At 55.9% G+C, this 17,251-nt stretch overlaps 1 protein-coding gene across 4 annotated transcripts in view; it reads right to left on the reverse strand.

Moving 5' to 3' along the window:
• Positions 1 to 790: 790 nt before the first annotated feature.
• Positions 791 to 17,251, reverse strand: part of ZBED4 (zinc finger BED-type containing 4) — a 35,085-nt gene continuing 18,624 nt past the window's right edge. For 2 of the 4 annotated variants that reach the window (XM_062202654.1, XM_062202652.1), the window contains exon 2: positions 791 to 5,889. In XM_062202654.1, the coding sequence (XP_062058638.1) occupies positions 2,110 to 5,577 (3,468 nt within the window). In that variant the 5' untranslated portion in view covers positions 5,578 to 5,889 and the 3' untranslated portion in view covers positions 791 to 2,109. Of the gene's footprint in view, positions 5,890 to 7,129; positions 7,208 to 12,177; positions 13,021 to 17,251 lie in introns of those variants that run through there. The other 2 variants (XM_062202651.1, XM_062202653.1) reach the window with 2 other exon arrangements.

A 17,251-nucleotide genomic window follows, 5' to 3' on the forward strand; every position in this document is an offset into this window, starting at 1 on the left:
AGCGGGGCCGGTTTGGTATGCCACCAACACACCACATCAGAGTACTAGCTGCTCTGCTTCAAATACGGCTTCCAGCTAATGTGCCTGGGAAGGCAGTGGACAATGGCCCAAGTACTCGGGCCTATGCCACCCATGTGGGAGACCCCTATGGGCCAGGCTCCTGGTTTCATCCTGGTCCATCCCTGGCCATTGTGGCCATCTGGAGAGTGAACCAGTGGATGGAAGATCTCTTATACTCTCCTTGAAATAAATTAGTAAATCTTTGAAGACAACAAATAAGATTTCATCTAGAGGCAGGGAAACCAGCAGAGTTCAGGTGATGGAGAGCCAAGGTGGAAGGCATTTCTCATGGCACCAGTACACGTTCGCCTGGTAACAGGCAGTCACTGCAGCGCTAGCACTGGCGCTGGGCCTTGTCTGCCTGCAGGGCTGAGCACCGTGGGAGGGCAGGGATGGCTCAACCTCAAGTACCACAAACACAAGAGAAGCCATGCTTTTCCTGGAACCCTTTTCATACACTGTTACTCAGAGCACTCCTGTGCAGAGCAACCCCGCGGGGCTGGGAATTTAAAAAAAGTCAACAGAAAAGCTACTCCAGAAATGGGCGGGTCTCCCCGAGAGGCATGAGGGAGGCCAGGGCAGTGTCTCGGGGCTGCCCAAGGGCTCCCCAAGCTGATGCCACACTCCTAACCTGGCTCGCCAGGAACCCAAGACCTGGGAAGGCTGCACTGTAGTTACTGTTGCCGGCAACGCCGCGGTGAGAACAACTTCCACTCTTCAGTGCCACACAAGTGTGGCTTCCACACGTCGTGTTTTATTAGCTGAAAAATAAAAAGCCACTGCCCACCAGCACTAGAAAACTGCAAATAAAAAGTTTAATTTCGGAAACTGAGTTCACCATTTATAAATACACTAAACCATAGTCAAATGCAAATTTAGATTAAGCATAGGTACAGTATTTTAAACAACTTTTTCAAAAGGTCATAGGCAAATGAGTGATTTAGCTCACTCAGAATATTTAACTGATCTGAAATGAGAAAATGAACTGTTTAAAAAGATATTAAAGCAAAAACTCCAGAGACACTGTTAAAGACCCTGACAACTGATATTTCATTCTGATGTCCTCAGGATTCTAGGATACCCCAGTGATGGCTAAATCTTCCCTATCACGAAACAAAAACAAAAACAAAAACCTGAGCACCTAAGGCTAAGGCTACCCCTACAACTGGAACAAGACAAGCTGCTTTCCTGTTGATATGCCATCTCTTCTAGAACCTTCCACGTAATCTGATCAGACTGGGGGCTGGTGCACTTCGGCAGACGCAGTCGGAGGCGTGGAGGTTTGACCAGCAGGCCGTCCGCAGCAGGCGCGTCACGCTGGGCACTGGCCAGCAGTCAGCATGAAGTGACACACTGAGGTCCCGTGGCAAGGGCCCTCGTGAGAACAGCGGGACATCTCTGAGTTCTGACGGGAGGAAACCTGAATGCAAGAACCTGAAATGGGAGCGGCCCGGTGACTGACAGCCGGCCACGCCCAAGTGCAGCCAAGCTCTCCAAGGCCAAGTCTGGGTCGCCGTGGACAGTCTCCTTCCACCTAGAGGGCTCCCTTCCTCCTCAGCTTGCTTAGAGCCTGCAGTGAGAAACCGCTCGGTCAGCATAGCCTGACTCCGCCTCCCACTCCCAGCCCTCACCTGACAGCCACAGAAGCCCTTGTTGCAATCAGAGCAGTTTTAGCTACAATACAGTACCTGATCTGTGTTTTTACATAATTGGATAAAAAGCCGACAGAACAAAATCGTTTACATCTTCTCGCCGCGCTAGTAAAACAAATCACTAACCCCCGACTTGTAAAAAACTTTACAGCTAGGAATTAAAACCTAATCGTATTTCATAATCGACAAGACTGGCTACGTCTAGCGGACTTAAAACACCGCGATCCCTGGCCTGGAAGAGCAGTAAGGCACGCGGAGACATTACGGTGAGCGCTGGAGAGTGGCCCTGAGAGTGCCTGGTCCATGTCGTGCACGGCCCCAGCGGGAGCGAGCCAGAGCCCAGGCAGAGGCTCCCCGTGAGGGCGGCAGCACCTCTGCCCGGCGGCTCTGTCGAGTGTCAATACTGGAAGTATATTAAGGGGAGGTTCACTTTCAGGAAGATCAGTTTCTCAAAATGCTCCATCATGAGCCTGGACTGGCCACAGCTGCCGCTCTCGGTGGGTGTGCTGAACAGCTTCTCCGAAGGGACGGTGCTGGGCGGGCAGCCCAGAAACCTGACGGCCAGCGCGGACAGCCCCGGCCAGGCGGCCTTCTTCAGGGCCCAGTAGGCGAGCGGGTCACAGCTGTGGTCGATCGCCTCCTCCTCCAGGTACGCGAGCACCATGTCCTCAGGCAACTTCTCTCTCTGACCTTCCTTCTTCACCTTAGCCACGAGTGACCACAGGTCATCCCCTCTGGCACAGTCTTTCGAGGGGGAGCCCGCGTCGCAGCCGCTGGAGGCAGGCGTGTTCTCTGAGGTAGAATTCATTAGTTCTAGCTCCCTGATTAAGTCTTGCTTGTACTGCTCGGCCTCCTCCTCCGTGAACAGGGAGGCTTTGTAACGGGGGTCCAACAGCGTGGCGAAGATGTACCTGGGGTCGTGCAGGGTGGCGGACAGCCGACTGACCATGGCTTCCTTCAGAGACTTGAGCATGGTGTCGATGCCCATGGTCTCCTCGAACAGCATCTCCATCTTCCTGTTGAGGATGTGGATCATGGGGATGACCTGGCTCAGCGTGGACACGCGGGAGCTCATCTCCCGGCTCGCAGCCTCGAAGGGCTTCAGTGCATGGCACACGGACTGCATGACCTCCCACTGGTCGCAGCTGATCAGCTCTCTGAAGTTGCACTCGAGCGACATCTCGTTGACGGCCCGCTTCTGCTCGATGAGCCGCTCCAGCATGTGAAACGAGGTGCTCCACCTGGACGGCACGTCCTGCAGCAGGTGGTGCTGGGGCAGCTCGTACGCCCTCTGCAGCTCCGCCAGCTTCTCCTTGGCCCGCGGCGAGCGGTGCACCCGCTCACATATCTTCCGTGCGATGCTCAGCAGGTTCTGCACCATCCTCTGGCTCTTGATGGCCTCGCTGACGATCAGGTTCACCGTGTGACTGAAGCACTGCACGCTCGAGTGCTCCCCCTCGTTCAGGGTCTTGGCGATGCTCGGGTTGTCCGTGACCGTGATGCCGACCTGGAGGCCGACGGACGTCACCCAGGCTTCCCACCAGCACTCCAGCTGCTTCTGGATGCTGTTGCCGCTGTAGTCGCAGTCGACCTGCGACACGTCTAAAAGTGCTGAGCAGTGGTGGTCCTCACAGTGGGGCCGCACCGCCTCGAAGGTGACCCAGTGAGCCGTGAGGGTCAGGTACTCCCGCGTCTGGTTGCTCATCCAGATGCCGGACGTGAAGTGGATCACTCCGCTCTCGGCTCCCCTCAGGTGTGACATGATGATCTGCTGCACGTTGTCGTACATGCCCGGGATAGCCGTCCTGGAGAAGTACGAAGGAGAGGGCAAAGAGTACTGAGGTTTCAAGTATTCCAGCAGCCGGTTAAAGCCGACGCTGTCCACCAGAGAGTAGGGCTGGAGGTCAAGTGCAATCATCTCGGCTATGAGGCTTGTGATCTTTTTGGCAACCGGGTGAGAATCGTAAAACTTCTCGGTGGTGTCAAAGGAGGGCGCCCTGGGCAGTTCCGCGCTCGGGGGCCCGCGGGGCTCTGGGGCGTCGGGCTTCAGCGCACTGCCGTGGAACCGCTGCAGGTGCCGGAGGAGGCAGCTGGTGCCCAGGTTGGTGGGCTTCTTCCCCCGGCTGATGGTGCGGCCGCAGTGCAGGCACACCACCTTGGTGGAGTCTGCGGAGCAAATGGAAAAGTGGTTCCACAACTTCGAGGTCTTCTTGCTACTCACAGGAAATGTGGCCTGACTGCTCCTGGTGACCGCCGCCGGCAGGTCGGCCAGCCTGGAGGAGGAGCTCTCTGCAGAGGCCAAGGTGGCGTACGGAGAGTTTGCCAGACTGGCTCCCAGAAAGCCCTTCTGGCCCCCGACGACTTCGGGGTGGCGTCGGTACAGGTGGCGCATCAGGCAGCTGGTGCCCACGTCACCCTTCTTGCCCCGGCTGATGACGCAGCCGCAGTAGCGACACACGGCCTTGAGGCTGTCCATGGGGGCCAGCGAGAAGTGGTGCCAGACTTCCGACTTCAGTCTCTTCATCACCTTCTTGTTCTGCTGGAAGACGGTGCCGGCCTCCGGCCGCCGGGGACTCGCCTCGTCAGCCTGCTGCTTCTCCGGGGAGGACATGGCCGAGGCCTCTCCCACGTCGTCGGAGGAGGACAGCACGGACGCGTCCTCCAGGAACGCGTCTCCAGGGTTCAGTCGCGACTGCAGGTCGTCAGCCAGCCTATCCGGGGAGGAGGTGGCCGAGGGCGACTCTCCGACCAGCTTCCCCGGGGAGGACCCCGCGTGCAGCTCGCCCTCGGGAGGCAGCAGGGCGGGCAGCAGGGTGGGCGAGGCCGAGTAGAGGGGCGGGATGCCCGGGCCGCCCCCGTTCTCCTGCAGCACGATGGAGCGGTGCGCCCGCCACATGTGCCGGATGAGGCAGCTCGTGCCCAGGTCCTTTCCGTTCTTGCCGCGGCTGAACTCGTTCATGCAGTGGATGCACACGGCCTTGGAGCTGTCGAGGGGCGACAGGTAGAAGTGCTTCCACACGGCCGACCGCCGCCTGGACCCAGACGTGCTCTTGGGCAGTGGGAGGCTCTTCTCCGCCAAGCCCTCTGCCGCGTCGTCGTACTGGAGGGCGGGGAGCTGGGGCGACGCCCCCGCCAGGACCTCTTCCCTGCCGCACTTGTCAGAAACAGACATGTCCGAGGAGACGTCTTCAGAGGACACCACGGACACCGACTCCTCCGTCACTCGGTCGGGGGACGGGATCTTCGATGCCAGCTTCTGCACCAGCTTCACGGGCGAGAGCACGGAGCCGAGGTCGCCCACGTCCGCTGGCTGCGAGGGCAGCAGCAGCGAGGCCGAGGGCAGCGCGGCCACGGCGGCCACGCCCCCGTTCTCCTGGATGAGCACCGTGGGGTGCGCCCGCCGGACGTGCCGCATGAGGCAGCTGGTGCTCAAGTCTTTCTCGTTTTTGCCCCGACTGAACTCCTTCATGCAGTACATACAGATGGCCTTCGTGCTGTCTCTGGGCGAGATGAAGAAATGCTTCCAGGCTGGAGACTTCTTCCTGGAGCTCACGTGGCGGCTGGAGAGCAGGCTCTGGGCCACGGCCTCCATGGCCACGTCGTAGAGCGTGCTGCTGTAGTGCGCGAACAGAGGCCCGTACTCGTCGTCCTTCTCCTTCTCGGGCGGCGCGCAGGGGCGGCCCGGCCCCCCCGCCTCGGCCTGCTCATCCCCACTGTCTGTCTGTCTCACGTCCTCCTGCTCGCCCGGGAAGGCCATTCTTTCCAAACCGTGACCAGGGATTTGATCATCGTCCTCTTCTATTTTCAAGTGTACAGAATCCAAGTCCTCATCCCCCCTGGGACGAGCTTCCTGGTCATTCTCCATGACTGACCATAACTATTCTGCTTGATGTGTTACGTCAGCATCTCAGAATAGAAAACAGCCAGGAATGCTCGTGTGTGCCCCTGCAGGGAGACGCTCGCAGCCTCTGCGTCACGCCGCCGCCTCTCTGGCTGCTCCCGCACATCGCTGACACGCACACCGCGCGGCTCCTGGAGCACTCGGCACTGCCGTCCGGGGAGTCTGTGGCTAAGCCCTTCATGGTGTCGGCGCGCGGCTCTGCCGGGCAGACGGACTTCTCATGTGAAGACAGGACTTGTGCCACTCTGCCTGCAGCGCCCGCATCCGCGGCATCACCTGTGAGAGGAGAGCAAGGTGAGCACAGAAATGCGGCACAGCTCTGCGTGCCTCTCCCGCTGTGCAGACACCAGCCTCAGCGCACGGAGAAAACACTTCTAGCAGAGAACGGGGGAAAGCTTGCTCGTGATCTGCCACCCACACCCGCTAGCACTGCAAAGAGAGTGCAGATGGGACTTGCCACTCAGCCGCAGAAGGGCTGCGGGAGCGGGATACCGCCCTACTGCCCGCGGCCGCAGGGGAAGGCGGTTCTGCCCAGGATGTACACCTCTGCCCTCAGGCCGCCAGAGGGACTTGTGGCAGCTCCAACCGGCAGAGCGAGAGCAGTGGTTCCTTCTGCTCTGGGAACCAACATTTAAAACAAGCATCTTGGGGCCTGCGCTGTGCCACAATGAGCTAAGTCTCCGCCTGCCGCAACGGAATCCCAGATGGGCGCTGGTTCAAGTCCTTGGGCCCCTGCACCCACATGGGAGACCCGGAAGAAGCTCCAGCCATTGCAGCCATCTCGGGGGGCGGGGGGGAGTGGACCACCAGTTGAAGACCTTTCTCTCTGTCTTTCCCTCTCTCAGTAACTCTACCTCTCAAGTAACTTAAAACAAAAAAACAGAAACTTCCAGTTCACTGATGAAACAGTATGCAGACAAAACTGAATATAAGAGAGACACGGAGGGTCCTACGCCTGAGGGCTGGGGCAGGCACCGTGGCACAGCAGCTAAGCCTGCGATACCGGCGTCCCACACTGGAGCGCTGGCTCGAGGCCTGGCTGCTAAAGCTCCTGGGAAGGTGGCAGAGGACGCCCCACATACCTGGACCCTTGCATCCATCCAGGAAACCCAGATGGAGAACCAGGCTCCCAGCCCAACTTCAGCCTCACCCAGCCTTGGGGATGAACCTGATGGAAGATCCTCCCCTCCTTCTGTCACTCTGCTTTCAAGTAAATAAATAAATATTTGGTGTGGGGGGGCGGCCTGAATTCCATAGGAGGAAAGCCACCTCCAACCAGTTTCCCTCCTGGGAGGAGCTGGGCCACTTTGGGGAGCAAAGACCATCACACCAGTACAGACCACAAGCCTGGAACTGCAACGAATGTTAGAAACGAAGGCAAAAATCATAACAAGACAAGAGGAGGGGCGGCGCTGTGGCTGGTGGGTTAGAGCCCCGGCCAACAGCACCGGCATCCATGTGGGCGATGGTTCGAGTCCTGGCTGCTCCACTTCTGATACAGCTCTCTGTTAATGACCTGGGAGAGCAGAAGATGGCTCAAGTCCTGGGGGCCCTGCATCCATGTGGGAGACCCAGAAGAAGCTCCTGACTCGGGATACAGATCAGCTCAGCTCTGGCCATCTGGGGAGTGAACCAGTGGATGGAAGATCGCTCTCTCTCTCCCTCTCTGTGTAATTGTGTCTTTCAAATAATAAAATAAATCTTAAAAAAAAAAAAAAGAAATGAAGGCACATATTGATTCGACACAGGAGCACACAGGACGGAGAACAGCAGTGGGCACGTCAGGACACAACAGAGGCAAGACAGTAAAGACGATGACGTCATGGGGGGCAAGAGCGCAGCAGTTTATTATAAAGTAGAAAAAAGTGGCAGTATGGCAACACTCCCACTGTAATAAAACTGGATACTAGAAAATCCCATAAAATTATTTTAAAAAATTTATTTATTTGACAGAATTCTCATCTGCTATTCACTCTACAAATTTCCGCCATGGCCAATCCACATGGTGCCAGGGACCCCACTACTTACACGTAGGCCACTTCCCAGGGTCCACATTAGCAGCAAACCGGAGCCAGGTATCAAACCCAGGTACTCAGATGTGGGACGCAAAATTCTTTCTCCCTTTTTAAGATTTATTATTTTTGGGGGGGGGGGGGGATTGACTGATTTCCATCTACTGGTGCACTCCCCAAATGATGGCAACAGCTGGGCCTGGGCCAGGCGGAAGCCAGGAGCCAGGAACCCCATCTGGATCTCCCTCTTGGGTGGAGGGAACTCAAGACTTGGGCCATCCGGATCAGAACTGGAGCTCTGATACAGGATGCTGGTGCCACATGTGGCAGCTTTACCCGCTACACCACAACGCTGGGCCCCAAAGCAAGTGTCTTAACCAGCATCTTGGTTGCTAGGCTACAAACTCGCTCCCAGAGTTACTTGTTCAAGCATTGCTGGGCACACAAGGAAGTGGGAAAACTCGCCCAGGGAGCGGACACAGCCGGCTGCGCAGATGGAGGAGCTGAGCCTCATACCCGGGGCGTGAGGGACTCGCATCACCGAGAGCAGCTGGGACAACTGGCGCGAGCGAAGCCGGCGCACGACCGCCCTGTACACCGCCCCACAGGAAAACGAATCGCTCAACCAGACCACATGCAGGTGGTTCTGAAAGAAAGCATTCGTGACGACGACTCCCAAGACAAGATTCGCAAAAGAATAAACTATTCCACGGCAGGCATGCAGCCCAGCAGCCAGGATGCCTGCATCCCACACGGGGCCTGGGTTCAAGTCCTGGCTCTGGCTCCTGACTCCAGCTTCCTGCCAGTGCAGACCCTGGAGGCAGTGGTGAGAGCACCGTGCTGGGCACTGCCACCCTCGTGGGAGACCTGGACTGAGCTCCTGGCTCCTGGCTCCAGCTGGCACTCCGGCGCCGAGGGTCAAGCCTCTGCCTGCAACGCAAGCGTCCCATCTCAGAGAGCTGGCCTGAGGCCTGCTGCTGCGCTTCTGATCCAGCTTCCAGAAAGGCAGAGCATCATGGGCCAGTGCCTGGGCCCTGCCATCCAGAATGGAGCTCCTGGCTTTGGCCTGGCCCAGCCCTACTGCGGCATTTGGCGAGGGACCCAGCAGATGAAGATCTCTAGGGCGAAGATGCCACATGAGATGCCCACATCCCCTCGGAGTACCTGGGTTCGAGTCCTGGCTCTGCTACTGACTCCAGCGTCCTGCTCAGGTGCTCCCTGGGAGGCAGGAGATGGGTCATGTGTTTGCCTCCACCCCGACCTGGGAGAGGCAGACTGGGTTCCCAGCTCCGGCTTCCCCTTCTCCAGCCCTGGCTACAGAAGGCATTTCAGGAATGAACGAACAAACAGACGGAAGTTCTGTTCGCTTCTTTCTCTGCTTCTCAAGTGAATCAAAACAAAAACAAAAACAGCAGACATCCTTAAAAAAAAAAGCTTGTATTTTTGGTGAAAAAATGATCCATGCAGTTTTTCACGACATGCATTTTCTTTTTTTAAGATTTTATCTATTTGAAAGGCAGATTTACAGAAAAAGGGGGAGGGAGGGTGGCGGAGGGAGGGAGGGAGGGAGAGAAAGATAGATAGATCGGTCTTCCATCCGCTGGTTCACTCCCCAAATGGCTGCAACAGCCAGAGCCGGGCCCATCCAAAGGCCAGGAGCCAGGAGCTTCTTCCAGGTCTCCCCCGTGGGTGTAGGGGCTCAAGCGCTTGGGTCATCCTCTATTGCTTTCCCAGGCCAGAGCAGAGAGCTGGATCGGAAGTGGAGCAGCCGGGACTGCAACTGGCACGCATATGGGGTGCCAGCACTGCAGGCAGTGGCTTTATTGGCTACGGCACAGTGCCAGCCCCATGATATGCGTTTTCAATGAATTTCTTTATAGAGGCTTGCACTGTGGTACAGCAGGGAAAGCCACTGCCTATGATGCTGGCATCCCATATGTGCACCAGTTCCTATCCCAGCTGCTCCATTTTTTTTTTTTTTTTTTAAACAGGCAGAGTGGATAGTGAGAGAGAGAGAGACAGAGAGAAAGGTCTTCCTTTTTGCCGTTGGTTCACCCTCCAATGGCCGCTGTGGCCGGCTCATTGCGCTGATCCAAAGCCCGGAGCCAGGTGCTTCTCCTGGTCTCCCATGGGGTGCAGGGCCCAAGCACTTGGGCCATCCTCCACTGCCTTCCCGGGACATAGGAGAGAGCTGGCCTGGAAGAGGGGCAACCGGGACAGAATCCGGCGCCCCAACCGGGACTAGAACCCGGTGTGCCGGCGCCGCAAGGTGGAGGATTAGCCTGTTAAGCCACGGTGCCGGCCTGCTGCTCCACTTTAAAAAAAAAAAAAAAAAAAAAGGCCGGCGCCGCGGCTCACTAGGCTAATCCTCCGCCTTGCGGTGCCGGCACACCGGGTTCTAGTCCCGGTTGGGGCACCGATCCTGTCCCGGTTGCCCCTCTTCAAGGCCAGCTCTCTGCTGTGGCCAGGGAGTGCAGTGGAGGATGGCCCAAGTGTTTGGGCCCTGCACCCAGTGGGAGACCAGGAGAAGCACCTGGCTCCTGCCATCAGAACAGCGCGGTGCGCCGGCCGCAGCGCGCCTACCGCGGCAGCCGTTGGAGGGTGAACCAACGGCAAAAGGAAGACCTTTCTCTCTGTCTCTCTCTCCCTTGTCCACTCTGCCTGTCAAAAAAAAAAAGATTTCTTTGCGAGGTACAGTTATAGACAGAGAGAGGGAGAGACAGAGAGAGAGGTCTTCCATCCGCTGGTTCACTCCACAAATGGCTGCAACAGCTGGATGCAGGCCAATCCAAAGCCAGGAGCCAGGAGCTTCTTCCGGGTCTCCCGAGTGGGTGCAGGGGCCCAAGGATTTGGGCCATCTTCTACTGCTTTCTCATGCCATAGCAGGGAGCTGGATCGGAAATAGAGCAGCCGGGATTCAACAGTCGCTACATGGGATGCTTGTGCCATAAGCAGAGGTTTAGCCTACCGTGCCACAGAGCCAGCCCCACTGTTCAACTTTTGATTCAGTTCCCTGAAAATGGCCTAGGAAAAGCTGAGAGAGACCTGTATGAAGTTGCTGGCTCTGGCCTGGCCCAGCCTGGGCTGTTGTGGCCATCTGGGGAGTGAACCAGCAGATGGAAGGTCTCTCTCTGTAATTCTTTCAAATAAATAAACAAATCTTAAAATTAAAAAAAAAAAAAAAAAAAAAAAGTCCCCTTACATTGGATGCTGTGTCCCCAGTGTGGTGACAGTAAGAGGCAGTGGCGTCTTAGGCCCCTGGTCACACAGAGTGGCTGAGATGTTATGTGGGAGTTAAGTCATCTCACAAGGAAGTCACTGGTCTTTCCATCTGACCTCCCACTCCGGCCACTGTGCCGTCTGCTATGTAGCCTCCCCAGAGCTCATGCTCTTGAACCACCTCAGCTTTGAGCTGAAGAAACCTCTTGGGGCCGGTGCTGTGGCGTAGTGGGTGAGGCTGCCACCCACAGTGCCAGCATCCCATATGGGCATCGGTTCGAGTCCCAGCTGCTCCACTTCTGATCCAGCTCTCTGCTATGGCCTGGGATGGCAGTAGAAGATGGCCCAAGTTCTTGGGCCTCTGCACCCGCGTGGGAGACCAGGAAGAAGCTCCTGACTTCGGATTGGAACAGCTCTGGCCATTGTGTCCATCTGGGGAGTGAACCAGAGGATGGAAGACCTCTCTCTCTCTCTCTCTAACTCTGCCTTTCAAATAAATAAATCTCTAAGGAAAAAAAAAGAAATTTCTTTCAAATCACCCAGCCTCAGGTATTTCGTTACAGCAGTAGGAAACTGATACATATATATATGAAATGCTTTTTAAAAAAATGAAGAAAACCAGCCGGCGCCGTGGCTCAACAGGCTAATCCTCCACCTTGCGGCGCCAGCACACCGGGTTCTAGTCCCGGTCGGGGTACTGGATTCTGTCCCGGTTGCCCCTCTTCCAGGCCAGCTCTCTGCTGTGGCCCGGGAAGGCAGTGGAGGATGGCCCAAGTGCTTGGGCCCTGCACCCGCATGGGAAACCAGGAGAAGCACCTGGCTCCTGCCATCGGATCAGCGCGGTGCGCCGGCTGCAGCGCACAGGCCATGGCGGCCATTGGAGGGTGAACCAACAGCAAAGGAAGACCTTTCTCTCTGTCTCTCTCTCTCTCACTATCCACTCTGCCTGTCAAAAAAAAAAAAAAAAAAAAAAAAAAAAAAGGAGAAAAACAAGAAAAACAAGCCAAAGTCAGATTATAAAAAATGGGCAGCAAGATTTGGGGGGGGGGGAATCAAATATGGTGACTAGAATTATAAATATATGCAAATCAAATGGCAAATTCACACCCACTAAGATGGCTACGACAAAAGACAATCACAAGTGTTGATGAGGGCTGTGGAAATCAGGTTGAACACAGATAAATGTAAACATATTTTCACACAAAATCTTACACATGAATGTTCGCAGAATTACATGAGCCAAAAATTGAAACAAAAGGCAATTAACTGATGAGTGGATAAAAAATGTGGCACGGGGCAGGTGTGTGGTGCTTCCTGGGACAGACCGGGGTACCTGGTTCACATCTCAGCCACTCCGCTTCCAAGCAGAGTGCACCCTGGGAGACGGCGGTGATGACTGGAGGATCTGGGTCCTGGCCATCGATGAGTGAGACCTAGACGGAGCTCTGGCTCCTGGCTCCGGCCTGGCTCTGCCCTGGCTGTTGGCATTTGCGGAGTGAACCACGGGAGGGAAGCTCTCTCTCCACATGTCTCTCAGACAACGAAAATCAGCAGATGAAAACTTTTCTAAATAATCTAAAAAGGGGCGGGGGAAGATGAGAGATTAGTGAGTTACGTGGGTGACCAAGAACCTGGAGAGTGGAAGCTAAGTGAGGGAAGCCAGACCAGAGGATCAGACATCGTACAACAAATGGACAGGAAGTGTTCGAGACAGGCAATGCAGAGAGGGGAGAAGGTGAGGCTGCCAGGAAACAGGAAGGGCAGAGCACAGAGCTACTCTCTGAAGTGGAAAGTTCTGGAATGAGCAGCAACAACTGTGACCTCGTGGACATACTTTTTTGTGTGTGTTTTTTTAAAGATTTATTTGAAAGGCAGAGTTACGTAAAGAGAGAGGGAGAGACAGAGGGAGGTCTTCCATCTGCTGGTTCATTCCCCAAATGGCTGCCATGGCCAGCGGTGGGCTGATCTGAAACCAGGAGTCAGAAGCTTCTTCTGGGTCTCCCATGTGGGTGCAGGGGCCCAAGCATTTGGGCCATCGTCTGCTGCTTTCCCAGGTGCATTAGCAGGGAGTTGGATCAGAAGCGGGCAGCTGGGACTTGAACTGGTGCCCATATGGGATGCCGGCATCTGCCCAGTCCCAGCCACTGTGGCCATTTGGGGAGTGAACCAGTGATGGAAGACCTTTCTCTCTGTCTCTCCTTCTTTTGTCTGTAGTTCTGCCTCTCAGATTAAAAAAAAAAAAAAAAAAGGACCTTGCTCTGTCTCTCTCGGTAACTGTCTTTCAAATAAATCAGTCCTGACTGAAGGGGCCCGCACTGTGCACTGTGGCACGGTAGGTTAAGCCTCCACATACAATGCTGGCACCCCATATGGGAGCTGATTAGTCTTGGCGGCGCCACTTCCATTCAGCTCCCTGCTAATGTGCCTGGGAAAGCAGAAGACGGCCCGGATGCTTGGGCTCTGGCACGCAGGTGGGAGACCTGGAAGACGCTCCCGGCTCCTGCCTTTGGCCTGGCCCAGCCCTGGCCGTGATAGCCATTTGGAGAGTGAACAGTGGATGTAAGATTTCTCTGTCTCTCTTCCTCTCTCTGTAACTCTTTCAAGTAAATTAAAAATATATATATATATTTTGGGCCGGTGCACAGTAGGTTAACGCCCTGGCCTGAAGTGTCAGCATCCCATGTGGGCACAGGTTCTAGTCCCAGCTGCTCCACTTCCCATCCAGCTCTCTGCTATGGCCTGGGAAAGCAGTGGAAAATGCACCCACGTGGGAGACCTGGAAGAAGCTCCTGGCTCCTGGCTTCAGATCAGTGCAGCTCCTGCCGTTACAGCCAACTGGGGAGTGAACCAGCGGATGGAAGACCTCTCTCTCTCTCTCTCTGTACCTCTCCTCTCTCTGTGTAACTCTGACTTTCAAATAAATAAATAAACCTTTAAAAAAATCTTTAAAGAAAATTAGTGTGCTATAAAATTACTGTGAAAAGGAAAAACCAAGCCGCAGTGACTCCCCTTCTAGCCACCACGGAGGCCCGGGCGCCCGCGCTGCCTTCCCGCCCGGACAGGGAGCAGAGCTGCAAGGTGGAGCAGAGGAACAGGAAGCAGAGTGGTGGCCGCGGAGACCGGGGCAGTGAGTGAGGAGCTCCTCCCGCCGCGTCCGGGTCACTTCCTCAAGCACTGAGGATCTGCAGGGGAGGAGCCACGCAGGGCTCAGCGTGTGCAGAGGGCGCCCTGACTGCTTCCGGCTGAGTACGGAGGTGCACAGAAATCTGGGGAAAACACTCCAAAAGAACCAATGGGAAAAAGCAGAAAGAAGAATCCGAGCGCTCACAACAGGAGCAGACGTCAGCAGAGACCTCGAAACGTGGGGCTTGGCCGTGGCCGCTCAGGAGCTTAAACACGGCCTCCAAAGGGGCAAACTGACCGCAACATAAACGAAACCCCAACAGTAAACTGAAACACAAAATCCTATATCCAACAAAGCAAATACAAAATGGCTGTATCAAAAAACAAGGTACCAGACATGCAAAGAATGAAAACATGACCCTAATCAGGACAAATACCAATCAACAGACACACAGGACAACAGGACAAGGACATCACAAACAGGTACCGCCCCGCGACCGACATGCTGGTCTGGACACTGGCACGCTGGAATGCCTGGACTGGTGCCCAGCTCTGGCTCCTACTCCAGCTCCCTGCGAAGGAGACCCTGGAAGCAGCAGGTGACGGCTGAAGCAGCTGGATGTCTGCCGTCCAGATGGGACACTGGACGGGGTTCCTGCCTAGCCCCAGCTGTTGTGGACATCTGGGGAGTGGGGCAGCAGATGGGAGTTCCTTGTCTCAAACAAACAAGTCCCGTGCATGGAAGTGCACGAAATGATAAAAATGAAAACATGAAGAACGGAAGACATAAAGCGGCCCACACAGGATTTCTAGAGATGAACAACAGAGTATTCAGAATGAAAATGCACTGGGTGAGGGCGAGGTTAACAGCAGATGTTTTTCATTACTGGGGCCGGTGCTGTGGGGTGGGGGGTTAAGCCTCTGCCTGCAACACTGGCATCCCATATGGGCGCCGGTTTGAGTCCCGGCTGCTCCACTTCCAACCCAGCTCCCTTCTGATGGCCTGGGAAAGCAGAAGATGGCCAAAGTGCTTAGGACCCTGAAAAGACGCTCCTGGCTCCTGGCTTCAGATCGACCTAGCTCCGGCCATTGAGTCCATTTGGGGAGTGAACCAGCGGATGGAAAACCTCTCTGTCTCCCCTTCTGTTTGTAACTCTGCCTCTCAAGTCAATAAATAAATCTTAATGAAAGTCAGAGCTAGAGAGAGGAAGAATTGGAGAGAGGGAGAGAGGAAGAGATTCCCAGATGGCCACCAGGGCCAGCGCTGGGCCAGATTGAAGCCAGCAGCCAAAGGCTTCATCCGGGTGTTCTTGTGGGAGGGCCGTCTTCTGCGGCTTTTCCCAGGCACATTATCAAGAAGCTGGAATTGAAGCAGAGCAGCCGGGATAGGAACCGACACCCTTATGGGATGCCAAGGTTGCAGGTGGCAGCTCTACCGACAATGCCTCAATGCTAGTCCCAATAGCAAATCAAATACCGCCAAAGATCCATAAACTTGAAGACACAGCTCCAGCAACAATCAAGATGAAACAGAGGGAGAGAAAATGAATGTAAGCCTTTGTGCGCCCAAGCTCAGCCAGGAGGGTGAAAGGAAGACCTGAGGGTGAAGAAGCGCTGCCACGCACTCCCACGGCGACAGCAGCAGGAGAAACCGCAACTCAACAGAGCCGGACTCACCACGGACAAATGGGCAAGCACCTGGCCGGGAGTAAGGACACCAAACACACAGCGCAGCACCTGCCCTCAGTCTGCTGCTCTGGCACCTAGTCCAGCTTCCTGCCAACGCAGACCCTGGCAGGCAGCAGGGGTGGCTCACGTGACCGGTTCTGCCCCAGATGGGAGACCCGGGTTGAATTCCTGGCTCCTGGCTCATCCCAGCCCAGCTCAGCCCAGCCTGGACCAGCCTGGCCCAGTCCTGGCTGCTGTGTCCACCTGGCAAGTGAGCTGGTGGAAGGAAGCTCTCTCTGCTTCTTGAATAAACTGAAAAAAACTTTTTTAAAATAAAACTTCTTTAAAAAATGAACAAAGACTTTGAACAGACATTTCACCAAAGAAAATATACAGACAATAAGTGCATGAAAAGTATGTAACAAAGATGTTCAACATCCCACACATCAGGGAGTGGGGATCAAACTCAGGGTCACCACCAGCCAGGAACTAGAGGCGCCACGTGTTGCTAATGGTGCTGCTGGTGTGGGAAAAGTGACCCAGCCCCTCCGCTCCCAGGCAGACTCAGAGAGCAGATTCAGGGGCCGGCGCTGTGGCAGAGCCGGTTAGGCTGCCATGTGCAGGACCGGCATCCCATATGGGCACTGGTTTGAGTTCCGGGTGCTCCGCTTCCAGTCCAGCTCCCTGCTATGGCCTGGGAAAGCAGCAGAAGATGGCCCAAGTCCTCAGGCCCCTGCACCCACGTGGCAGACCCGGAGGAAGCGCCGGGCTCCTGTCTGGTCTGACCCAGCCCTGGCCATTAAAGCCATTTGGAGAGTGAACCAGCAGATGGCAGATCTGTCTGTCTCTGTCCCTATCCCGCCCTCCACCTTCCTCTATAACTCCGCCTTTCAAATAAATAAATCTTTAAAAAAAAAACAAGCAGAGATTCAAACTCATACGCCAACATTCACAGCTGCATCCTTCACAAAAGCAAGAGTGGCAAAAACCCAACCGCGCATCCAGAGGTGGGGAGCAGGCGGTTAGGCCGCGCATCCAGAGATGGGGAACAGGTGATTAGGCCGCGCATCCAGAGATGGGGAGCAGGCGGTTAGCCGGCGCATCCAGAGATGGGGAGCAGGCGGTTAGACGGCGCATCCAGAGATGGGGAGCAGGTGATTAGGCCGCGCATCCAGAGATGGGGAGCAGGCGGTTAGACGGCGCATCCAGAGATGGGGAGCAGGCGGTTAGACGGCGCATCCAGAGATGGGGAGCAGGCGGTTAGGCCGCGCATCCAGAGATGGGGAGCAGGCGGTTAGACGGCGCATCCAGAGATGGGGAGCAGGCGGTTAGACGGCGCATCCAGAGATGGGGAGCAGGCGGTTAGGCCGCGCATCCAGGGATGGGGAGCAGGCGGTTAGGCCGCGCATCCAGGGATGGGGAGCAGGCGGTTAGGCCGCGCATCCAGAGATGGGGAGCAGGCGGTTAGGCCGCGCATCCAGAGATGGGGAGCAGGCGGTTAGCCGGCGCTGTGGCATAGCGGGCCAGGCCTCCTCCTGTAGTGCCAGCAGCCCACGTGGGTGTCCACCTGAGTCCCAGCTGCTCCTCTTCTGATCCAGCTCTCTGCTTATGACCTG

The sequence above is a fragment of the Lepus europaeus genome, chromosome 10 (assembly GCF_033115175.1).
Source record: "Lepus europaeus isolate LE1 chromosome 10, mLepTim1.pri, whole genome shotgun sequence".
Classification (NCBI taxonomy): Eukaryota; Metazoa; Chordata; class Mammalia; order Lagomorpha; family Leporidae; genus Lepus; species Lepus europaeus.